Source organism: Rhamphochromis longiceps, linkage group LG8, assembly GCF_057381845.1.
Source record: "Rhamphochromis longiceps isolate RC_006_pf linkage group LG8, R_longiceps_female_GT1.1, whole genome shotgun sequence".
NCBI lineage: Eukaryota > Metazoa > Chordata > Actinopteri > Cichliformes > Cichlidae > Rhamphochromis > Rhamphochromis longiceps.
Window position 1 is genome coordinate 28,784,645 of NC_140564.1, and position 25,540 is coordinate 28,810,184.

At 39.5% G+C, this 25,540-nt stretch overlaps 4 protein-coding genes across 4 annotated transcripts; 2 read left to right on the top strand and 2 right to left on the bottom strand.

Annotated features, from left to right (window-relative positions):
- The first annotated feature begins 1,822 nt into the window (after positions 1–1,822).
- On the top strand, positions 1,823–6,981 carry tmem101 (transmembrane protein 101). The gene is made up of 4 exons (XM_085416918.1): positions 1,823–2,000; positions 2,571–2,751; positions 3,658–3,804; positions 4,740–6,981. Exons 1-4 carry the CDS (start codon positions 1,870–1,872, stop codon positions 5,046–5,048), a joined length of 768 nt encoding a protein of 255 aa, XP_085273044.1. The 5' UTR covers positions 1,823–1,869; the 3' UTR covers positions 5,049–6,981.
- A 191-nt stretch (positions 6,982–7,172) lies between these two features.
- Positions 7,173–11,802, bottom strand: LOC146663942 (uncharacterized). The gene is made up of 2 exons (XM_085416920.1): positions 11,506–11,802; positions 7,173–8,446 (listed from the first exon to the last, which is right to left on the bottom strand). The coding sequence occupies exons 1-2, from the start codon at positions 11,800–11,802 to the stop codon at positions 7,676–7,678; spliced, it is 1,068 nt and encodes a 355-aa protein (XP_085273046.1). The 3' UTR covers positions 7,173–7,675.
- A 1,195-nt stretch (positions 11,803–12,997) lies between these two features.
- On the bottom strand, positions 12,998–21,464 carry lsm12b (LSM12 homolog b). Its single transcript, XM_085416919.1, has 5 exons — positions 21,130–21,464; positions 18,381–18,514; positions 17,627–17,736; positions 15,199–15,325; positions 12,998–13,664 (listed from the first exon to the last, which is right to left on the bottom strand). The coding sequence occupies exons 1-5, from the start codon at positions 21,254–21,256 to the stop codon at positions 13,572–13,574; spliced, it is 591 nt and encodes a 196-aa protein (XP_085273045.1). The 5' UTR covers positions 21,257–21,464; the 3' UTR covers positions 12,998–13,571.
- Positions 21,465–21,642: 178 nt separating this feature from the next.
- On the top strand, positions 21,643–25,539 carry g6pc3 (glucose-6-phosphatase catalytic subunit 3). The gene is made up of 6 exons (XM_085416917.1): positions 21,643–21,860; positions 23,312–23,418; positions 23,525–23,615; positions 23,733–23,851; positions 24,388–24,529; positions 24,638–25,539. The coding sequence occupies exons 1-6, from the start codon at positions 21,643–21,645 to the stop codon at positions 24,978–24,980; spliced, it is 1,020 nt and encodes a 339-aa protein (XP_085273043.1). The 3' UTR covers positions 24,981–25,539.
- The last annotated feature ends 1 nt before the right edge of the window (position 25,540 follows it).

The window sequence follows — 25,540 nt, forward strand, 5'->3', positions numbered from 1 at the left end:
TATCTGCATTGCTTCAGTGAAGAATGTGTGGATATTTGCATATTTCTGTTATCATTAGTGTTAATTCAGTTAAAGTACTGACAATAGTTTTACTTTGGAAATAAGTTACAGAAGTGAAAATAAATACAAAGGTGGGTGAGATTGCTGATCATCATAAAACAATAAGGAAGGGTTTCTGATCTTGCTGTTTCTGTAGAATATGTTTTGGTGAGTAAAGCATTTTTGTTCAAATGTGGGTTTATTTTCAGCTTTGTATTGGCAGTACTTTATTAATTTATTAAAACAACACATTGAACATTAACTGAAAGCCATTCATTTCATTTAAAGTGATAGCATTTAGCTGCCGTCACTCAATCTGGAAGCATTAACATTTTCACCGCTTTGTTCCCATCACCTCCAACTGACATCTGACAGACATGGAAAGCTAATTGGCCTCCACTAAACCTTCAGTAGGACTCACACTAAGCCATTATCAGAATCTGGGTTAGTCTCATTTACTCAAGATTAACCTCACTGTGGATTAGCAGCAGAGCAGAAACACTCCTTTTCATTGTGAAGAGGCTTTTTCCCCACCTTGAGTTCATTTTTACTGCAAAACAGCTGTGCTAAATGTCATTTACAGGTATTTGTTATTGTCACTGGTGGCTTTGACAATTTATTTTATTGTTTTTTGAATATTTCTTTTGTTATGAACACTTGTTAATGAGCAGGACCGTCACTGGTGTGTTCATAGCATTTATATGGGATTGGAAGAGTTTTAACAAACTGCCAATTTATATTCCACAGTTACACAAAAAATACATGAATTATAAGTTGGAAATTAAGTATCAAGTTTAAAAAAAAAATTGTAATTGAATGAAACCAGAATCAAGTTTAAAGATATTTTAATTTTTGATTTTGGCTACCTTAGTACAATAAACAATCAAGAGTAAAAACAAAAAATATTCAATTCAGTTTATTTATGTAGCACAATTTACAACAGCAGTTACCTCCTGGCACTTTATATTGTAAGCTACTGACCCTACAGTATTAGAGCAGTATTAGAGTATTAGAGCAAATGCTTTATTAGGATAATATGATACTATGAAGTCTTTAAGATGCAACAGGGCCTGATAAATTGACAATATAAATTACTGAGGCTTTTATCAGAGCCAAAGAGGTTATATAGAATATTTACTGTATTATATATAAATAAATATTTTAGTAAGACTCGCACTAAATATTTGCTTTTATATTTTGAATATAAAAAGTTAATATGTGTAAACTATACAACTATACAACATAAAACTTAATGCTTTTAAGCAACAGCATTAATCTATTAAATACAAGCTTTTTGGGGGTGTATACAAATTCAGTTTTCAATAAAAAGAAAAGAAAAGAAAATATTTACAAATATTTTTGCATAGTTATTGTTAAGGGATACTAGATGACTTGACGTTAAGTCGCCTAATCTTTCTTGTTTTATTGAAGAAAAATTAATGAATGCCTTAATGAATTCACTAAAAATGAATCAATATTAAAAGACGATCTTTTTTAATTGGAGAAAGATATCCAAGCCTTTTCTATTTAGAGCAATGGAGGTCAACTATCATTTCCTCTCATGACCTCTAAACCTTTCTGTAATTACGAATCATTTCCTGCAGATGGAGCTGTCGAATAGCTTTTGTCCCGGCAGTGCAGTGATTGGGCCACACCGGTGGCCCAACCCACCTGTTTGTCACATCAGCCAATAGGAAGACAGGAAAAAAATATTTTCAAAATAATAGCTGAAAAATATGCTTTTAGTTCGACACGTGAACATATTGTTACCCGGAAGTTAATGATGTATCCAATACTGTATCGCTGGCGATTAGATGTGCAGCAGCAACGATGGCGGGTCCCAGTAGGAAGCAGATGTTGAGGTTTCTAAGCCAAGTGGGGGCGTTTATTTTGACCCGGTTTGGATTTTGGAACTGCTTCAGCATGCTGATGCTCTTTGCTGAACGAGCGGACTCGAAAAGGTAAATAAAGAAAGAACGAGAGAGCTAGCTCAAGTTAGCTGACGCGCTAACAACCTGCTACTTTAAGATCGAGTCAAACTTTGAGGGAAAAAATAGTCTAAATATTAAAACATGTTATTGGAGAAGTATTAGCTGAAAATTGTTATGGCTGAAAAGGTTGAGTTTAAAGGATAAAGTTACACGAAGCAACCTTTTTTCTTTTATCTTAAATGTGGGAATGTGCTTGCTAGCTAATGTGAGTTGAATTGCAGAAATTACTCCCATGCCGAAAGTTGATGGGCTGAAGAAGTGGTTTAAATTAAGAAGCCGTGTTATATTTGGCCTCGTCTGTAATTTTAGATAGGGTAGGCTGTAATTTTCTTTCTTGGTCGTCGTTTCAGTGTTGATACTGGGTGTGTATTTTTCAGTCTATGGTGGACAACCACACCCCTTTGAACCATCCTGTAATTACAGCTGCTTCACGGAAAATGTATAAATATAAGTGTAAATCTATAACGTAACACAAAATTTTATTCTGAGGCGGGGTAAAACTGACCCACTGACACGCTTTTAATTCCCAACAATCTACAGGAAGCCAGATATCCACATACCGTACCTGTATGTGGACATGGGCGCTGCGGTGATCTGTGCCAGCTTCATGTCATTTGGGGTGAAGAGACGGTGGTTTGCTTTGGCTGCTGCCGTACAGCTTGCCATCAGTACTTACGCATCATACGTTGGAGAGCAGGTGTATTATGGGGAATGGCTTAAGGTGAGTGACGTCCTTTGATAGAAAAGTCAGTTCTGTTCACAGATATAAGTTAAATTGTCAGCTAAACAGATTAACTTTGATTTTAGTGTTATTTAGTGAATATGCTTCCTGAGCTAAAAAGAAAAAAAGACAGCTTTTTGTTATATTTATATTGTTAACTAAAAGTAGAACAGCAATAACTAATAAGTGTTTAAATAAGCAATCTCTAACAAACACTGAGTGGATAAAAATAGTTCAGAAGATTGGTGAAATGGAACAGTTTGGTTTGAAAAGGAATAAATTAGTCTGTGATAGAGAATACTTGAAAACCCAAATTTTTCTTTTTTGTTATGACTGTATCATTGTCTCTTTCTGTGGAGAGACTGGAGACGGGATTCTGCTGGTTCTCCCACTTTCTGAAGAATCCTGTCTATGAATAAAACCTATGAGGACCCTCTGAATAATCTTTTGGCTGCTCCCTATAGTATTTGCCATAGCAGATCTTCTGCGTCACCATTGCCTGCCAGATTTTATTTAATGTAATATCTGACACCAGTCTGAAGTGATAATATATAACATGCATGGTGTGAACATGCAGTAATATGTTCTTCGAGATGTTTATTTTTGGGTTGTCTTTTTGCACTACACATGAACTCTAATACTTTTGAGCACATATTTGTTTATGTCTGATACTCATTGAATGTAATAAATTTCATTTTTTGACCACTGATGGAGGTTAAACTTCTACTAAATCAAACAATGGCCCGGATCAGTCTTTGAGCTATTAATCAAAAGTGGATCTGTGTCACACATGGCGGTGAAATTGGATCTGGGCCACCACTACAAGTCAGAGTAGATTGCTTTATCAGAGCAACTGTGGTAGGAACTTGCCTCAGATTGTGACAGCTTGAATCTTTTTCACTACAGGTGCGAATGTACTCCAGAGCGCTGGCCATTATTGGAGGCTTTCTGATTCTGGCCAGCGGCGCAGGGGAAGTATACAGACAGAAACCTCGCAGCAGATCCCTGCAGTCTACTGGACAAGTTTTTCTGGGAGTCTATCTCATTTGCATGGTAAGACACATTTCACTTCTATAGATTTTAGAGCTAGTTGGGCTATAGTCCACTTTGGGGAGATTAGGAATCTCCAGGTCTTGCTCACAAGTATGGGAGAGTGTAGCAGGAGATTGACACATGGAGTGTGTTCAGTGAGGGAGAGGCTGAGTGTGAAAGCAAAGCAGTTTATTTAGCAATCTACTTTCCTTTCCTTACCTTACCTGTTCATGAGCTGTGGGTAGTGACTAAAGAAATAAGATTGTGGATACAAGCAGTGGAAATGAGCTCTTTCTGAAAGGTGTCTTGACTTGTTCATGAGACACTACGAGGAGACATCAGTGTCTCTAAGGCGATGAGTTGATGTCGTTCAGGTTTTTGACTAGGATATCTTCTAGGTGAGGTGTTTTGGGCATGTCCTACTAGGAGGAGACCCCAGGGCAGACCTAAGACACACTGGAGAGATAATGTCTCTTAGCTTGTTAGGGAAATCTTGGTGTCCTCCCAGGAGAGCTGAAGGAGTTGGCTGGGAGAAGCAAGTGTGGGAATCTTGGCTTAGACAGCTGCCACAACGACCCAGACCTAGATTGTTAAGTGTGAGGTTTTGTTATTTTCACTCAATGCCATTGTGAACTAAATAGGTTTTAAATATAAGATGTTCCTTATTTTCCCTAGTGTCTTTATAAACTAAGTGTATATCTTTTTAGTCCTGCTTATACAAAACTGTGCGTACTGGTCATTTTTGAATTGATCTGTTTTATTAAATTAGATTCAGAGTCTGACCAGAATTCTTTGTGATCAAATAACATGAAATTAGCTACTTGTAATTAATTTCTACAAACCAGATAATCATTTATATGAAATAATAATAATATTCCATAAATTTCTGAGTAACATTTTATTGATCAGACCTTGTTTTTAGTTCAAATACTGCAGTGCTATTTTCTCCCCACTAGGTTTACTCCCTCCAGCACAGCAAAGAGGACAGGCAGGTCTATCTGAACCACATCGTTGGGGGAGAGGTCACTCTGATGCTGCTGGAGGTGGTGTTTGGCATCCTGGCTCTGGCCTTCCTCTCCGGCTGCTACATCCGCCTGGCCGCTCAGATCCTGGCCACCATCCTTCCTCTTATTATCTTGCTCATCGATGGTAACATTGGTTACTGGCACCACACTCGGAAGGTGGAGTTCTGGAACCAGATGAAGCTGATAGGTCATAATGTGGGCATCTTCGCCGCTGTACTGATCCTAGCCACTGATGGCTGAACAGTCACACACTCAGACAGCTTTTACAGACCAAGGTGTGTGCACCAGAGGAAGATGTCGTTGGCCTTTTCATCGTGGCCCAACTCTGTACTCAAAGCTGCCGTCACTCGATGACGCCTCAGGATTAAAAACAGTCACTGCTGAGACGGTTGGATGTAAGCTGCATCGATTATCCAGTTTGTAACTTTGCTTTTGCAAGGAAAAAGAAAAAACACAACCTTGCTTTTTAAATGTTAATAATTTATTTGGATTTATGTTTACATTTTTGTTTCTGATATGCTCTGAAGCTTGACAGGGAGTGTTATTACTACAAGCCTACTGGGAACTTTTAAAAGAGGTCTTAATGATTTCAATCACTATTTACAGTGGATGGTTTAAATACGTGATTTTAAAAAAGGGAAAAATTGCTGGGTGACAAATTAAAGGAAAAAGCCATCATGAAGCAACAGCTTGATTGGGGTTTTAGAGAGGGATGAAAGTGCACGGCTGCAAAGGAACAACACAAACAAATAGTTTTATGTCCATTACCTTGTTTTTGTAATTGTTAGAAGCCATGTTTGTAACAGAATTTAAATTTGACTTAATTCCAAAGTCCTTCTTGACCTGAAGAAAAGTTGAGATGCATTATCCTAGGTGGTTCTTATCTTAGTTGTCAACAAAAGCATCATTTTAGATAAATTCTTCCACAACCAGCAGTACTGTGCAAAATACCACACAGCAGTGAGACCAATCCGAGAAAAGGCCAAAATGATAACTGAAAGTATAATTTGATTAATTGCCAATCTGTGCTTAGCAATATGCTGAGCCAGAACAGCTTCAGTCCAGCTGTCTCTGTAATAAACAGCTTTAACCTAAGAGATTATTCACTAATTTTGTGATTTGGTTTTTGCAGAGCGCCAACTTAAAACATCAGCTCTCCTGTACGTACATACATACAGCTGTCTTTCTTAACCACCAACCAGAGGTTGGAACTGGATCCTGTCATAGCTGACTTTGGGTGAGAGCGAGGGGCGGGGTATGCCACTCACACCTGCAGCCAATTTAGAACTCCTATAAAAAGTTTAATTAACTCCCACCCCTCACTGTAGGGGAAGGGTCAAAGGTTCAGGTTTTTCCTTTAATTTGTTGCACGTCTTATGTGATATTGCTTTTGAAGTGGAATGACTATGCTGGCCTATTGGGAATAAACACCATGTTTAAAGCAGTCTTTCAATGGGTAGTCCTGTCTGACATCATAGATGGTGTAAAAGGTGGGCTTGGCAATGTGATGTCTCCCGCTGGCTTTAAAGCTTCCAGATACGCGTTTTTACCTTCACCATTGTGTTATTAGAAGCAGCAGGTCTGACTATGAAACAGCACTCTCATTGTTTAATGGGTTGTCAATCATAAGCCTTAACAAATAAGTGTACTCATTATTCTCCTTCCGAAATTTACAAACTCAATTGGCTTCACTTTTTAGACCCAGTCCGTCTTTTATATGTCTACAGCTGTAATACTTTTTAACTGCTTACATTTTATATGAAATAACTGTTTCGTTACATGGGTATTCAAGTCACTTCATTTTACTGAAAGTTGCAGTTTGTTTTCTATGATGTGCCCAATTTGGCTCAACATTCAGTTAACAAGGAAGAAAGGCTGAATGTAACAGATCCTTCATGTCCAAGACTGTGCAGTGTGTTTAGGAGGCATAATTACCAGGATGAGTGATTAAATATGCATAAAGCCTTTTTGGAGGATTTATATTTAATGTGTGGCTTGTGTCAGTGTCTAAACCAACATGTAGTTCAACACAAAGAAAACACCTGAATGTGTTTTTATACTTAGCTAAAGAAGATTCACCTTTGAGCTTCCATTTATTCCATTAATGACTTCAATAATTTTTTTTAGTCATATGTTGGTTTTATGTTTTTACTAATCTCACTGAATCACTTCCAACCTGCCAGACTGGTCAGTCTGTTTTGTTTTGTGGTTTGCTATGAACTTTTGCAATAGGTTTGGCCACCATTGCTAAAATAAAGATTTCTTCATACAATATTTCATATTCCATCAACAATAAAACCAGTGTAATATGACCATAGTGTCACATCCCATATGGAACATGTTACATGTTTTAGCTCATTTAAAAAAGGTCAATGACAAAAAGGATAGATCAGGTACTGGAGACCAACCAGTTTTCAAAGGGGTTGAGATGTGGCTGTGTCGTAAGACCAGTAAAGGGAATTTCAAAAATGTTCGGAGGTAGCCTGATGTTGAATGAGTCCTACACGCACCGGAATAGTGCTCAGGCTTTTCTCTAGGCCCTACTCGCGCTCTTTTGCTGTAATCTGTAGATTAAGACAAAGTTTGCGTCTCATTAAAAAGTTCTTTAGGCAAGTATACAAGATGACACTTAATGTTCATGTTACCCAGAACATATGGGTAAATTTGGATTGTTTACTATGCTACTACATGAGCCATTTCCACTTTGATTTCTCTCCTTTTTCCTACAGTGCCTGCTTCATAAGTATAAAAAGCTTTAAAGAGCATTGAAACAGAATAGAATGTGATAATTTGTACTTGTCTGCTGCTCAGCATCCAGAATCAGGTCACATATTAGTCCTAGAGTTCCTGTAAATGAGTAAAAAGTATCACTTTTCTTGTCCCTGGGACTCTGCTTCACTTGAGGCTTGTTTGTTCTTACGGTTGCGCTCCGCTTTTACCAGAGCACCAATCACAGCGAGCATCACGGTGATGGTGATGACAAGCACTGAGGCAGTCTCAGCTATACACAGCTGGCTGTCCATCGAAGCCAGGAGACTTCCAGCTAGCTGAGCGGGAGCGTGACAGATGATGTCCTTGTAGTCCTCTACGTGCAGATGTCGCACATGGTTGATCTTGCCGAAGATGCGCTGCAGCTCGCAGTCACAGATCCAGGGGTTGAGGGACATCTGAAGGTAGGTGCTGGTTGTCTGGAGCTTCAGGAAGGTCTTGAACCTTATGTGCTCTAGCTGGTTTCCCTTGAGACCTAGCAGAGAGAGCCTTCGCAAGGGAGCCAGAGATTCGGCCTCAATCTTTGAGATGTTGTTGTAGTTGAGCAGCAGGACCTCCAAGGTTTGCTGCCTGTTCAGCTGGCCATCTTTAAGAACATTCAGCCTGTTTCCCTCCATGTTGAGGAAGCTCAGTCGAGACAGGCTGCTCAAAGCCTTGATGTCCAGTCCTCGGATGTGGTTGTAACTGAGGTCCAGTTTCCTCAAGCTGCCACAGTCTTCCAGTGATTTGGAGTCTAAGTGCTGCAGCAGGTTGTTGCTCAGCCGGAGCTCCTGGAGGGAGTATAGGCCCTGAGAGAAGTCCTGAGGGAGCCACCGCAGCCGGTTAAAACTCAAATCCAACTTCTCCAGAAACTGCAGGGATGACAGAGACTAAAATGGAAAAAGAAATTAGAAACAACACGTTACTCAAATCAGCTGAGTTTGAATTGTGGTTTAACTTAAAACGTGGTCAGTTATCGGGTGTGTTTTCACAGCAACTTTTAAATATATATTGCATCTCATCTCAGGAAACCGGTTCCAGAGGGAAATTTAAGGGTTTTTTTCCGCCAAGCTAAAATCCCAAACAAAGCTGTGCAGACTTTTTTTTTTTGTCTCTGTTTAATTGAAATATTTTATTTTTGAATTGATTGGAGAAATAGAAATTTTAACTCTTCCCTTTAAATAATCTTCTAGAGTTAACCCATGTTTCTGAACTGGTGGTTTGTTTTATATTTCATGCATCCTTGTATAAGAAAATAACCGGGTGTGGATATGAAAAGTTAGTGAGGTCATCAAACCACATCTTTACTGATATGAACTGATGTATCAAAACTCGTCATGAAGGGAACACGAGAGGTCAAATGTTGTCTTTATGAGGGGGGGGAAGAGTTAAATATTATATAGTAGTGAAGCTGTTGACTTACTGGTCAACCCTCACCTATGGTCGTGAGCTCTGGTTTTGGATACAAGCGGCAGAAATGAGCTTCCTCCAAAGAGTAGCTGGGCTCTCCCTTAGATATAGGGTGAGGAGCTCTGTTATTTGAGAGGGCTTCGTAGCAGAGCTGCTTTTCCTCCACATCGAAAATAGCCAGATGAGGTGGTCTGACTAGGATGCCTCTTGGACACCTCCTAGGTGAGGTATTCTGGGAACGTCCTACTGGGAGGAGGCCTTGGGGCAGACTAGGACTTGCTGGAGAGAGTCCCAGCAAGTCCTAGTCTTGCTGGGACTTGCTGTCTCTTGGCTAGCTTGGGAACGTCTTGTTGTCCTACCAGAAGAGCTGGAGGCGGTAAGTGAGGTAAGGGAAGTCTGAGTTTCTCTGCTTAGACTGCTGCCCCCGAAACCAGATGAGCAGCAAAAATGGATGGATGTGCTAAAGTCAAGGTTATCTTTGGGCATTGGCTGCTTTTTCACGCATCCGTGTCCTTTTATCATTTTTGGAAGTATGTTTGTTTGTTAAGACACTTAACACTGACTTATTAATTATTAAACATTAAAAAAAATGCATCAAGGGAGTTCAAGTTGAAAGAGTGTTGTGTCTACACATCGACAATTTAGCAAAGAACCATTTTTTAAACAATATCTTTTGGCACTTTGGTATTTGCAGCCTGGTGACAAAAACACATTTGCTCCCCTTTCTTTTGTTGAGACTATGAAAAATGTTAAAATTTACACAGTTTGAAAGACATGAAATTGTATTTTGCACCAACATGGTGATTTCCAAAGACCAATTAGTTCTTTAAAACTTGGCATGGTGTGCAAAATGAGGAAAATGGACAAGTGGAGGCAAAAAGAATAAGTAGATGGTGTGACAGTCATCTCCTTTAAAAAAAAAAACAACCAGTAAAAAAGTCCAGCAATGACCTGGCACAGGAAATTGGTGATTCATCAGTTCCTTCAGCCTCATTAAAAATGATCTCAGTGGAAGATTGGACGTCAAGAAGCCATTCTTAAGGAAGGGAAATGGAGGAAAGGTTGAGGTATGCCAAAACACACAAGAGCTGGACTGAAAATCAAGGACAACAGCTCTTACGGACTGACAAATCCAAGTTTTAATTTTTTTGGTTTAAATTGTCATCAATATGTATGGAGGTGGCGGCACGGTGGTTAGCACTGTTGCCTCACAGCAGTTAAGGGAGTCTTTCTGTGTGGAGTTTGCGTGGGTTCTCCCCGGGTATTTCGGCTTCCTCCCACAAGCCAAAGACATGCACTTTGTGGGGATAGGTTAATTGAAAAACATCTAAATTGCCCGTAGGTGTGAATGCGGGAGTGAATGTGAGTGCGAATGGTTGTCTGCGACAGACTGGCGACCTGTCCAGGGTGTACCGCGCCTCTCGCCCTATGACAGCCGGGATAGGCTCCAGCGCCCCCCCGCGACCCTGAAAAGAATAAGGCTGTCTACATCCATTTGTAAAACACAGCGAAGGCTCTTTCCTGGTTTGCATTGTAGCCAGTGGAGGTTAGAGATGAAAAGTAAAATACCATCATACTGTGCAATATAATCTAGGAAGTGTCTTAAATTTTTAGCATGACATTGATCCCAAACACACTGCCAGTGCAAGCATAGAGAAAGTTTAGGTGGTGCAGAAGATTAAAAGCTGGTCCTACCAAATCTTGACTTTCTCAAGTTTGTTAGAATTGTACAAACTCTGTTTACCTTATTTACTGCATTTCCATGTATGTGTGCACACTCGAATAAAGTGCACTCGTTTCCCATCTTCCTAGCAACATATTAAGAAACGAATTTCAGCTCGTGAATTTTGCACAGTACTGCATATACTAATGCCCCACTGAAAATCTAAGCAAGTTTCTTGTAGATAACACATTTGTTAGGTTACTTGCTGATTCTAACTTGGCTGTATGTTAATGTGAGTGAACGGGTTTTTTTTTCTTCATTTCCTTGTGGTAGCGTAGACTTGGCCAGGATATACTCTGCCTCTCATCTCATCGGGTTTAATACGTGATAACTCAGATAAGCTCCAGCTGCCCTGTGCAACCCTGAACTAGATAAACCATTCAGGATTGAAAGGATGGATTTTAGTTCGCAGAAATAAAATATAGAGCTTTTGTCAGTTTGGTTAAATTTGCTTTGCTGGTTGTCCTGGAAAAATGTCTGCATTTGTTTATCGAGCTCAGGACATCTGCATGACTGTGTGCCGTCCGCATTGTAATATCAGTTCTAAACCTCTTAAATATGCCTCTGACAAAATCCACCCACAATCTAAATTTATAATAACCCCCTAAGACCTCAACTAAGACTACAAACTGACACTAAATACTGACTTTGAAAGAGAACTTCAATAACCAGTTCATGTTAAAATATTAATTAGAAAATTGCAGTACTCCTTTTTAAGTGTGGTTATTTCTTTGATGTAAGAATCTAAAGACTTCTACAGCTGCACTAAAATATCAAACACAGAAAACACACAATAACCAGCTCTTACTGACGTACCTGTGGGTGCAGAATATGGATGCTGTTGTTGGACATGAGGAGGATCTTGAGTGACCACAGTCCTATGAAAGACCTGGTGTGCACCTCTGTCACCTTGTTCGCACTTAGATCCAGCAGCCAGGTGCCGTGGGAGATGCTGGATGGGACCCGGGTCAACCCACGAGACCTGCAGTCCACCAGGTCTGAAGATTCATAGCACAAGCAGGGGCTGGGGCACAGTTTAAAGCCCAGCACGGCATTCAGGAGGAGAGGGAGCAGGAACATCGTGGCCAGCATAGTGCAGCCAAAGCCAGGCATCTTGCTGGAATCTGAGTGACCTCACTCCTGCTGAAAGGCATGGTTACCCTCTTGTAGTCCCCCCGAGAAATACATGTAGAAACCCAGAGAATTTGTTGCAAGGGCACGATAACGCTGTCATTTCAACAAATTCTCCATGAGCAAACATCGAACGGTTCCCGATTAGAGAGGGATTAATGGCTTAAACAGATGATCACATAACCACCACATCAGGGCAGGAAACTTGGTCCATTTTGGATCCTTTCCTAAAGGAAGGATTTACATCTGCTCTTCTATATGGATATATTAAGCTCTTTTTCATCATAGAACTCCCACATCCCTGTGATTTCAGCAACATGTTACATAAGATTGTATGAGTTTTTATAATCTCTATTATGGTAAAGGTAGCACTGGTAGTAATGTAATGGAAAAGCCTCTTTAAAAGTAAATCTTCAGTACAGCATTCAGCATCAGGACCATTATATTGGAAGCACCGAGGATCAGTCAGCAAAAACAATTCAATATTTAAAGACTGCCCCAAAGAAATTAAAAATTGACTATTACGTATAATGTTATTTTTTAAAAAATACACCTTTCTATAAAAAAAATAAAATCGACTTCACCTTTGGGAGCATTTTTCACACTTTTCTGACATTTTGGAGTTGAAATAATTCATTAAGACAACCACAAGATATCACTGAACAACAACCATCAGCCTACCTGAAATGTAGCCATACCTCCACCCAGAAAAAGGAAAAAAAGAACATTTTTTCCACATAACTGCAGCTCCATTAGTGGTACTCATTTAAAAATTCACACTGATTTACTGAGAAGTTCGTTGCTGCCCACAGGATGGAGGCAAATGTCATCAACCAGCTTTAGAGTAACCCAGAGGCTTAAAACATTTAAATAATTAATTTGAAAGAGACATGGCGTCAGTTTCCTGTAATTACACAGATTACAACGCTACCAAACAGGACAGAAAGTGAAACCCGAGTGTAACCCGTATCTGATTAAAACGTCCTTACTGAGGACAGCTGATGGTCAGTCTGAGTTCACGTGACACAAGTGAAGTGGTTCCTCAGGAATGCAGCCAAATGTATTCCGAGGATGTCATATAAAATCAGGGTTATGACAAGAAAAAGACAGCACTCTGGCAATTAAAAAAAAAAAAAAAAAAAAAAAAAACATAAAACAAAAACAAGTTGCTCTCAAAAAAGTCGTTGAAAATTATGGTATTACAGTCAGAATTTTTGTTACTTTTATTTTAGAAAATGTCCTTTAAAGTGTGGCATTTCAAGTCACATTTTGTTTAAAATACAGAAAATACAGACAGTAGAACATGGATACAGCAAAAAAAAAAAAAAAAAAGAAAAAAAAAGAAAAGAAAGGAAACAATGACAGAAAATAAAGCTAACAAGCCTTTCTGACTGCTCTAGTTTTCTCTTTTTTGAAATGGAACTGAAGGCAAAGGAAGGAGGGCGGGAAAAAGAAAAGGCTTCAAGGACAAGAGGGGAGGAGTGGGGGCAGAATGAGACAAGTTAGTTAAGGAAACTATGGTTGGTTTATGGTTCATGTTTAAATTATTCTTTATAAAGTCTAATTTAAGATTTAATCTTTCCTCTTTCTTTTTTTGTCTTTTTCATTTAATGGTATTTTGATCTTCGGGATCCAGGGCCCTCAACGCTCCTCCTGGTGGTCTCCGACTGTGGAGAAGGAATGCCGACTTTGTCTGGCAGTGGGAACAAAACCACCCGCGTCGCCTTCTCCGGCCGACCCGCACCGCCAACTCAAGAAGATAAAGTGGAGTCCTTCTGTGTTTGCTGTGCTTGTGAACGTTGCATGGACTTCTGACTTTCCACGTCTCTAAAATGTTTCTCAACCTGTGAGGGTAAAGCAAAAACAATAAAGAAAACATTATTAATAGATAAAATTCCTATGGTGAGACTTGAACCAGCTATGGTTTACAGATAGAACATAGAGACACCAAATTGACAGAAACGAGACAAATCTGAACTTGTTTCAGCCTGGAAAAACCAAAGATAGGAATAACAACAAAATTGAGTCACAACTGACATGAAACAAAACAAGTCACCGGCTCCGAGAAGCTCAAACATTTTCCAAATATAAAAAGCAAGTCTTATGACGAATTACTGTTACGGCCCCCCAAACACATGCTTATCTTTAAGTTCCCCTCACTGGGACCATAGCTAAAGTTAATAGCTAAATGAATGTGGTCTTGCTCAATTCAAATCGTGTTTAGCCATGACCATCTGGTACCCATCAACAAAGTGTCTGTCAAGTTCTGGAGTGTGATGGGAATGGGTGTATAAAAACTAGAGAATGAGGCCTGAGGCCACCGAATGCAACACCAATGACTGGCATATTTAAGAAGCTGCTCTCAGCTCCATGGCATAAAAATACACGTGATTTCTGCACAGAGGACCGAAAGCCAGAGATACACACCCCCCCCCCCTTTAACTTTTTTTTTTACCGAAAGTCAAACTCACAAAGTCTCCATATATGAACCTGTGTAAAGTGCTATTAGTGGTTCTCTTGATTGCTCAGGGTGTCTCACAACAGTTCGCTTTCTGTGGTGCCTAACAGCTGGCAGTCAGCTTAAGCTCTCCATCGCTCACCCTGTTGCTGCCATGCAGGTGCTCCAAGGTCCCCATCCCTGTCTGCACCCACCTCCCTCCAGCAGTTGACCTGCAGCTTATTCACTGGTCATCCCCCTTCGAGATGAGACTCTTAAGTTTACGAATGACTGTGCTAAATAATCCTGATAATAGTTTGTAACGATTGAGCAGCTTTATGTGACAGACACACACCTACTGTATACACTTGAATGTGGAAGTCTTACACTGCGTTGGGTGGGGGGGAAAGTGTCTAATCGGGGGAACATTTGCACTTTCCATTTACACCGTTTTCTGTCTGTGCCCAAAACAAGACAGCACAGATTTACAGGCTTGAATTTTCCTAGAAAAGCGATCAAATCGTCAGCGAGGAAGAGGCTAAGAGTGGAACTGAACTCATTCAATAAGAACGATTATATGCCTTCAGGGAATTAGTGACGCATGCTACCAAGAACAGAACATTCAACACAGAGCACAGCGATCATATTTGCATACAACTTCAAAAAACTGTTGTTAAAAATGAAGCATATGGGGCACTCATCACGGACAAAGGTGAAGTAACAGAGGTCGAGGGATTTGCGGATTTATTAGATTAATCCAAACTTGCAAGCATGTGGAGATGAGCACATGCTCACACACAAAAAAGAGGAAAAAAAAATCAAGTCTGAAAATGCCACTCATCTCTAACCCCCCCAAATCAAGTAAAAGCAAAAGCTGAAGACAAAGTCATCATGTAATAAACAGTTACACATGTGAAAATAGAAAGTGTAGTAGTACTTACTATTTTGCGTACATGACTTAAAGCGCTTCCCTCTTTGCCTTTGCAGTTCTCAACCTGGTAAGGCGGTGAGATTATGACGTCGTCCATCACAATAATGTTCTTCTCCTGCCATTTACAGTCTTTGATGCTGTAAAGAAAAGAAAACGACCTTTTAGCCACAGCTGAAAATGCTTTTTTGTTTTCTTTCTGCAAATTTCATACTAGTGTTTATGACATCTATAGCTCTGTTTCTAAGGTAACCAGTTTAAGCAGGTTAAACAAGCAGCACATTTGTCATACGGAGAGTTAACGACCTGAAAGTGAAACCAGAGCCAACAATGGACAGGTTTCACGTTTCTGAGTGAACAATTCTGTGGGGCATCTGGTCTCCTGTGTTTTTGAAAACATTTTAAATCAAAAACTATGTGAGCTGCAAAAAAGATTTTATTCAAAATATGACCTTTGACTAAAGAAGACGGAAAAGGCTCAGACAGGTATCCAATTACAGTCTGATTCAGGGCTAAAACATGGCTGGATCAGATATCTGAAACTTCAGCCTGATTCCTTCATGTCACAAAGTGTAAAAGTTAAATTATCAAGAGGCGCATTCATCTTCATGAATCAGCTCAAAGGGAACAAGATGAAAATACATTTCGGTTTCAATTTACAGATTATAGTAAATTGAAACCGATTTACTCCTAAATCTCAGACATCAATGACTGGGTTTAATACTTTGCATTCCTTTTCCTTTATCATACAACTGAAGGAAATTCTTGCTCGAGTGGGTTAAGATCAGGTTATTGTTGAAATTCAACATCTCTGCCTTCCAACAACTTTCGCTTTGTTTTTGTAGTGCATTCTCAGTAAGTTTCAATTTGCATTGTAAAGCTCTTTCCAGTCAACCTAGCTGCATTTGACTGTCCAAATATTGCTGTTCCTAAACAGGTCTGGCTTTCCCCCCCTTTTTTTTGTTCCTTCTTCCCACTAACCTGACCTTGTGACTGATCAACGATCGCCATTTTGCAGCTTGTCACAGAGTATTCTCTCTATGATGGACATATGATGGGGGTGTTTCTTATTGACTATAGAAAGGATCCTGTCATCACCTACCACTGTTCCAGGCTTCTTCTTCTTTTTTTTTTTTTTTTAAATTGCCAAGCCCAGCAAAGCATCCATCTGTCCTCATTACAATTACAAAGATCGAGATTTGACTCTGCAGCCTAAAGCAGGGCATTAAACACCGTTATGGACTCAGACAAGTGAAGAGCCCACAGACAACTAGTCATTGCTGTTACTTCATCCAACACTGCATGATGGCCAGGAGTAGTTGCTGCACTGTAATCTAGAGTCTATGATCTCTCAGACACGTCGTTCTGGCCTGCATTGACAGCTCCTTTCATCACATGTCGTAGATTCACAGAAACAGCTTCCAAACTCTAAAGCCACGATGATCACCAGACTTTTTACCTGCTTAATTTATAAAAAACTGTGATCAGACTGAAACTGAAGGACTGAAACTAGCCCACTGAAGGAACAATGGGCTGTGAGGTCAGTTCCTTGATCATTAGTATTTCAGTCACTGTGCAAATGTACTGTTTATAAAGTTGGGGAGACCTGCAGTCAGCTAAGACTGAAGAAGTCACTTGGATGAGTGATGAAACGTTTCTCCCGCTGAAAACCAGTCCAGATGAACAGGATCAACTTTTTGGGAAAGCCAAGAGTTATACACCAGTTGTATAAATGTAACTTGAAGCAGGTTTCAGTGTAGCTAAAATTAAAGTTGTCATTGTCCATTCTGTCCAAATAAATACGGTCATAACTGTATCTGAATGCTGGCAAGAGCTTCACTCTGATGCAACTGTGAGGTTATTAAACTATCAAGAAAATCCCTGAAAGTTTTGGCAATGGGAGAAAAAAAAAATCTATGTATTTAAAATTCAATCTAATTCTTCAAACAGCAAGTTCACTGGTTTGTTTTCACTGTTGTGTACACATCTGCACAATGTACAGATGTGTACACTGTGAATTTTTCATTTTTAACATGGCTAGAGAAAAAATTATATTAGTTCACATTTCAAACTTTCAAAGTCAGCTTTTTTAAAAGGAAAAAAATGATGTCATTGCTTTCTGTTTTCTAAATAAGCAGCATGATTCTGCTGAACTGTTGGGTTTTCTTTTGAATATTTTACTTCCCTTTTTGACATGACATTAAAAGTCTTTGTTGTTATAATCTCTTTGTAGGATTCAAGATGGTCAGTGAGTGTCCTTCCATTGATTTTGATTGAATGATGAAGATCTTTAAGTGATTTAAGCCACTAGTGGCATAAAATACTCACAAATTAGTGGTCAATGATACATATAGTATGCAGTGAGAAATTTGACCCGATCAGGTGAACATTTACCCCCATCTGACCTGTGAAGTGAATGAACAGTAGCATAAAGTTCTTACGTTTTGTGAATAGTCTGGAATAGCTGTTGGCCCTCCACAGAAACCCCAGCACTGATTGCATAGGCTTGGGACAGCTTGTCCTCTTTTTCTGTCCGTGCTCGATTGGCAAGCTGTAAAGATTAAAACAGAACACACAGCATTTTTTTATTTAATTTTTTTTCTTTAGGCACATCAAATATTTGGTCTGAAACAAGAACAGCTTATTCTTTTAACTGCAAAAACTAAATTTCAGGTTCCAATTGTGATTTTAGGTTCAGCACTCCAGCAGTGAACTTGGTTTATATAAAAGTACATTTCACTTTCCCGCATAGGATTACAGAGGCAGTGTTTATATCTCAGCATTTAAACACCCTCGACATGTCTCCATTTATTCACGGCCTCAGTTTGGGCTTACTTTATTTAAGTGGGGGGAGGGAAATAATCTATAAACACTGACTTTTATTTCTGCTGTGTTCCAATTTTCCAAATCAGGGTCTCAATCCTCAGAAGTCTATTTCTAGACCTACTGACGATGCCAGCCCCATTTCACAGCCTCTTCAAAACGCAGCCGAAACGGCAAATGCATTTTGGCCAAAAGAATACAGTATTTCACTGAGGGCCAAGTATTTTTGGAGCATTCAGGCAATCCTCATTGTAAAGTTAGGAGATATCCTGGCCCATTCACCAACAGCGCCTGACACCCACCACACTTGATGTAACCCGAGGCATAAAAACCAATAAATGGTATAAAAAGAAAATAAATTATTGGACTTACCTTGCTAACATTCAGTGATGCTAGAGGGGGTGGAGTCTCAGTGCGGTCATTTATAATGTCCACATCAGAAACATAGGCTAAGTTGATCAGGATGACGTCGTTGAGGTTTGGCTTACCACTGGAGGAAGCACATTCTTTGAAGGCACTTAGGTCAAGGCAAACAACTTTGTGACAGTGAATGACAGAACAAAAATGACTATTATCTGTCCCCTTGAAGAACTTGGGACATTGGTTTTCTGCACAGAGAAGCTCATTATTCAGAGAACACTGGCTGACAAACACTGACAGTGAAAGGTAGTGCCAGTTACAGCATGGGACTACCGAAAGCATTGCTGCCACCTGTAGCATCTATGAATGAATGAAAGAATGAATGGAGACGGCTAAAATGTGTTATGAGAGGAAAAACTGCAAAAAAAAAAAAACATGTACTGATCCACAGTCACGAAGCACCCATAACGAGGTCAGCAAACCCAGTATCTACAACTTACCATAACGGCTTTTAGCGAGTGAAATTGCTTTATCACCACTCCACTTTAATTTATTATTACTGCATTGATTTATTTATTACCCGTCATATCAAGTTTATCCAAGTTTTTCAGTGTTTACTTGCTGCTGTTACCATTTTACCTTCTCTTGCTGATTACTGATTGTGAAGCTTATTGTAACAAAGTCTCAAAAAGAGCTACATTACTAAAGTGTTATTATTATTGCTACTTAATACAGGGCTGGCTCGCTCTATGACTGACCGGAAATACACACATTGTTTGGGCTTTAACACTGCCTGTTTGTTATTTATTTAAGTCATAACACATAAAGTTTCCTCTCACTGTACAGTAACTAGTTATAACAACTCTCGGGAAATTTTACTTAAACAGTAAACTGCTGACTTGGGAACTCAAGCGTAACATAAGAACTAGTCAGATTTTTGTTTCGCTCTGGGTTCTATATCACAGCAGCAGTTTTCAAATGTTTTGTGCACCTAAGAGCAAACCAACATTTCATGGCACACATGAATTCACATCTGCATAGAACATCCTCCATGCAATCAATTCTTCTTTTGACTATACACTTATGATAGCACGCCTGTAGCAAAATAGCCCTTTTGCACTTTGCAGTAAGTTCTACTCCCATATAGTTTCCCTCCACAGATATTCCAACAAACTGTCTGCCTCTAATTCAAATCGAGTGTGGGTTTAAGTATCCCGTCTTGGAATAATGTTAAGATTAGTCAACTTGTCTTGAAAGATAATACTGTCATTCACAGATAGTCTCTTTTGTATAGGCAGGGGATTGCCCACTCTCTGGTTCACAAAATACAGTGATCCACTGTCCTGTTTTCCTCACCATCTTTTGGGACCTTAGAAGTTCGCTAATTTAGCAAATATAAATTCAACTCATTAAGTTCTAGTGCAGCTGCTTAAATAATAGATGGATCCCACTAAATCCCAAGGCACACCATTTATGAACATTAGATCTAACTGAGCGGTATATGTTTTTTGGCAAACTGATCCATAAAAAATAAAAATAAAACTTAAGTTATGACTTCTGTTGATGAATAAACCGAATTCTTGCAATAAATACATTGGAAACGACTGTCTGAAAGTCGATAAATACATAAGAAAAGTCATCCGATTTTACACAGGCCTTGCATTCAAACTTAGCATGTGAACATATTACCTCGATTAGTCATACAATACATACAATGCCTGTATGGCTATTGAGCACACTTACACGTTTATAACGTCATTATCACACATTGTAGAGCTGAAAGTAGGTGTCCAGGCGTTTCTACAGCTCAGACAACGTCACAAAGTGTTTTTAGTGTTAAACTAACACTTAGAAAGACCATGACTATCAGCTCTAAGCGCTCCCCACTCTTCATTTGATTTAATCACCTCAAAGTTTGGCCACAATGACGACAACTACACGATAACCTCACGAGTCTGTGCAATTAACTCTATGATCAGAGATAAAGGAACATGATAAGATGCACATTCGCTCACTCACTCACACTGATGGGTGTAGACATGTTCACCAGCAAACTAGTGTTAGTAAGTAAGTTATTACTCCCACCCAAATGACTCATGTTAAAATGAACTGTGGCACAATCACACAATATTTACAGCCCAGCTGATAAGCTTGAGAACGCCAAACCCGTTAATTGAGCTAGCCAGTAGCTGCAGTGTGGGGTTGACCGAAATCTAGCATGCTAACATGCTAAAACCACCCTGATTGTGTAGCGTGGACTCGGAAACCACTTAATCTCTAACTTGTACAAATAATCGTGAGCATCTCCGGCTGATGGCACCACCAACCATGTGAGGTCAATATGTGGACCATCAACACGCGAGACTCTCCCAGTATCAGTTAGCTCGCTAACTAGCAACGGTTGTGCCTGCTGAGAGCACACAGCCATGATGCCTTACGAGGATTCGTTGCCAGATAGTGATCCATGTTGAGGGCTGGCAATACAATGAGTGGATTCAAAACACATGCGCTGCTAGAGCGGCTAACGAGAGGCCAAGAAATTACCAGGCAACCCCAACTAAAGGCTTATACAGACAGAAGATAGATGAGGTGCTATCCGAAACAAGAAAATATATAAAACGGGCAAACGTGTGTGCTTCTGCTAGCACCAATTACGCCTGCGCGGATCACTATTTGCCACATTTCGGTTACCCTACAGGCCCTTGCAGCCAGGCAGGCCAGCAACCCCTCCATCCGCAGCTCGAAACAAACAAAAGGATACTCAGAGTTAACATCTTGGACTGGTAGTCAAACGCGACAACTTCTCCTTGCAGACGTTGGCCCAAGCATGTGACGCATGCGACATGGCTCCCGACGCTAAAATACTCCCCGGGTCCAGGAGCCGCCATCTTCTCCGCCAGGAAACCGGAGCGCCTGCTTTACGTAAAGCGACGCGATGTCGTATGGAGACGAAACCTGAGCGTAACAAAAGTACGTCGATCGTTTCTTCTAATGTGATGAATTATAATTCCTGCCAAATCAAATCTAGTTTAAGTAAAGTTGTGTCATTGAATCACTAACTAAGGTCTTCAACTGCAGAACTACTACGAATACAACTTCTCTCTTCGACGAAGGATGTCGCTTTGTTTCCCATTGAACCGCCTTCCGATGTGCCCCGCCCCCTACCGGATGTAGAGCAGTACTGTGGAATTCATTGTAACACATCAAATAAAGGGCTGTCTTTAGATTTCCATCTACATATCAAAGTGTTTGTACTGGGAGAAGGCAGAAAGGAATGGAGGAGATTTATACCCAAGGCGTCTGGATGGCCGAAGGTCTCCAGCAGAGGACGAAGACTCAGGAGAAATTCTGGCTTACGGTCACTCATATGGGAGACCCTAAAGCAGCCTTTTTGCTCGTCTTTCCTTTTACTTATTTCATCAACAGGAGAGCTGGGGTAGCGGTGCTTTGGATGGCAGCTATATCGGAGTGGTTAAACTTAGTGTTCAAATGGTAAGGCGTTTTAATGAAGCACGATTTGAATATTCCCGTCCATCTTAGTTTTTACACTTACCATTGCGGTTGTATGTCTCATGCTAGCATGTTGCTACATTACATACATAACTTTTTTCACATTAAAATTGTTAATTATATATTCAAGACCGCCTGCACATGTTCATTTTTTCCAGTTTAAACAAATAAAAATAATTTTAGTTTAGTCTTTGCTTCCGGTACAGCAAAGTAGTACAACCCTGTATTAGTCCGACGTGAAACAGAAATGAGCGGAACCTTTGGGACCGTTCAATGGAATTTTCCCCACAAACAGCCTGGAGTGTAACAAGAAAAGTGACGAAAAGAAACGGAAATTAAAAACAAGAAGTAACCATATAACATAAATTTGACCAAAATTTTCAACGGATTAAATTTTAGGGAAGCAACGATATAGATGGATAATAACAAAGTTATAAAATGCTTCACAAGGTGAGATAGGAAACAGCAAATAAAACGTTTAATAAGAAATAAAAATTAAACAACATAAGGTATATGAATACTGAGAACGCAAAGATAAACGGGAGAATTAAAGACCGAAAATAAATAAATTAAAAAATGATTACTAAAAGAAGCAAATACGAATATAAAATAAAGCAAATATGAGAGACAACAAAGTGGTAACACGAAGTGGAAAGAATGCTCGTAAAACGTCTCTTTAAGAAATTTAAAAGATTATAATGAGCTAAATCTCCTCAGGCAGATTGTACCAGAGAAAGGGTGTCCTGACAGAAAAAGCCTGAACACATTTGGTTTCCAGCTGAGATTATGGGGTGGCCAGAGCAGCCTTAGCTGAGGACCTCAAGATCTGAAATATACTTTGGTGCGATCCTGCATACTAATAACATTGTTGTTACAATGTTATTACAAATACATTTTTTTCATTATAATAAATGCATTTACATTATACCATTAAAAACTTGAAATAAAACAAGATAAATTTAAGGAAAACATGCAAAAGACAGAGGAACATGCATAGAAAAAATGAAGCCCCAAATCCTCAACAATTAAGGAAAAAAAAAGGAAAAATACAAAAGACATTACAAATGTACCAAGTAGAGAAACGATACAACTAAACTACTATGGACATAATATAGATTTTTAAAAGCCATGTATTATTTTGATTTAGATATTTCTGATTACACTAATTATTTTCTGCGAGTGTTCATGGAGAGGTATAGAGAAGCCAAATATAATACAGTAAGGAACTTTGAACTAAATAAGATTCAGTAAAGTAAAAAGAAGAATGAAGAGTAAATATGTAGAGGCTTTTGGAGAAAAAAAAAGTCTTAGATTCAACAAGTTAAAAACTGTATTAAATGTAGTAAAATATAGTGAAGCCATGACCTTGAATGTATTTGTGTTATTTGGGGTGTGTGTAAATGTATTTATATATTATATTTATTTTTAATCAGGTTGCTGTTTGGAGAGAGGCCATTCTGGTGGATCGGTGAATCGCGTCTTTTTGTCAACAAGCAACCGAAAATTCACCAGTTTCCGTCCACCTGTGAAACAGGCCCAGGTTAGAAGTTGTCTTAGAAAAATAGACTGTGTCTGAGTCATAGCCAATGTCCTTAAATCATCAAACATTCAGATCTCCAAGTCCAAAGTTGGCATCTGTTTCTCAGGCAGTCCGTCTGGACATGCGATGGTGACAGCAGCAGTCTGGTGGGTCATTGTGTCCTCGCTGGGGTCCTTTCTGTACTCCCGTTCTCACAGGTACGTCCCTGTTTAAGCTAAATCCAGTGCAGTATGCTGCTTTGGCTCTAAAAATGCACAAAACTGCTGCACATTGGAACTACTTTTAAACAAATCTCTCCTTTTCTGAATCCGGAGTGTTCTCTTATCAGCTGCTCCCTACGTCCTCTATGTGGTGATGCTTGTTGCAGTTGGAATCTCCAGGATCTTTATCCTCGCACACTTTCCTCATCAGGTCGTTGCTGGCTCCATTACAGGTCTGAATACATATTATGCAAAAATCATATTTCTGAAAAAGGCGGGGCACTTTATAAAAAGTATATTAAAAGCCAAATGCAGTGATCTCCAAAGTGTAAAAGCCATTTTTGTTTGATATATGATCACAGCTGCAAATCATACAGGTTTAAATTCAAAATACACTAAATATTTTCACTGACTGACTCTAATGGATTACAGGCAAGAATGTTTAAGACCTAGATTGTGTAAATATGCAGCTGTGCTGCAGAATGTGATTTGCTGAAATGATTGATGCCCCTCCTAAAACAGGTGTCCTCTGAATCAAAGCATTGGTTGCTCCAAAACATTATTCAGTGTTAATATTTCTAACACAGATGTAGAACTAGTGCACTCCATCATCACTTGTGCTGGTTTTTGAGCTGCTTGCTATCAACTATCTGTGCAATTCTACAGGATTTTTGTAGTTCCCAAAAAAGAATTTCATAATTGGATTTGTCAGACCCATAGGGTAGTTTTCCCATGTGTGCAGCTTAATCTGATGAAATGCTCTTGTCAGGTTTCATTCTGGGGATTGTCCTGAGCTGCAGAGTACCAGAAGGTCGCCCCCTGCTGTTCTTCTTTAGTTTAAGCTTTGGGCTGCTGTTCGGAGCTCTGATGCTCCATGCTGGATTAAAGCAGCTGGGAATTGACCTCTCCTGGTGAGTTACTCTATTACATTAATGTTTAATCAGTGAGTCTGATCAGTATATATTGTGATAATATAAAGGGACTTCCTTCCATGACCGGTCATGTTTTTGATTCAACAGGTCTATTGCTTTGGCCAAGAAATGGTGCAGCCATGCAGAATGGATTCGTTTGGACACAGCCCCATTCTCCTCTCTCACCCGAGACTGTGGGGCCCTGTTGGGTTTGGGGCTGGCACAGTACTGGAAGCCTGGTGGATGGTCTCTACCTTGGGCTCCCAGAGCTTTGTCTATGGCTGTATCATCCATGGGTCTTTACCACGTGAATCGTCTACCGCTCCCGGTCCGACCACTGGGCCTTTTCTACAGCCTGTTCTTTGTCAAATTCGTCCTAGTGCCTCTGATCGTTATGGTACTTGTGCCTGGGCTGGTACACCTATTAACATTCAAAAAAAAGAAAGACTAGAAGAGTTCCTCCACACATGATGTGCACCTTAAACACCTCCCAAAACTGGAGTTTCCTTCAGAGTTTGTATAAACACATTTAATGTTTAATGTTCGCTGCGTTTCAGAACCATTTTGATGGGTATGGGTTAAGTTTAATTTTCACGTCTTAAAATTCACTAAACAATGGCCTTTTATCCAGTCTGTGACCTGTGTTTTTCCTCTTATTTGATGATTTTAAAAGTGCCGGTATTGAGACATTGTGGCGTAAAGTATGTCTCTAGTGAATCTAGTGCAATCATAAGTGTTGTAAATACTACAGTATTTTTGCTAAATATCGACTTTATTGGGAAAAGTGCAACTTTGTTTATGTGCATTTTGTGTTGTTTGAATCTTTACGAGTCAAAGATTGTTACCGAGGTTTAAAACCTCAGATTTGCGACTAGTGAAAGGCAAAGAATTTGAACATTGTGCAGATGTCTGATGCTCAGTTTTGTGTTATTGCTTTGTGACCGAAAAACTTGAAAGCTACATTCCTATGTTATTCCCAAATCAGCAAAAAAATAAATGATTGACATGCAG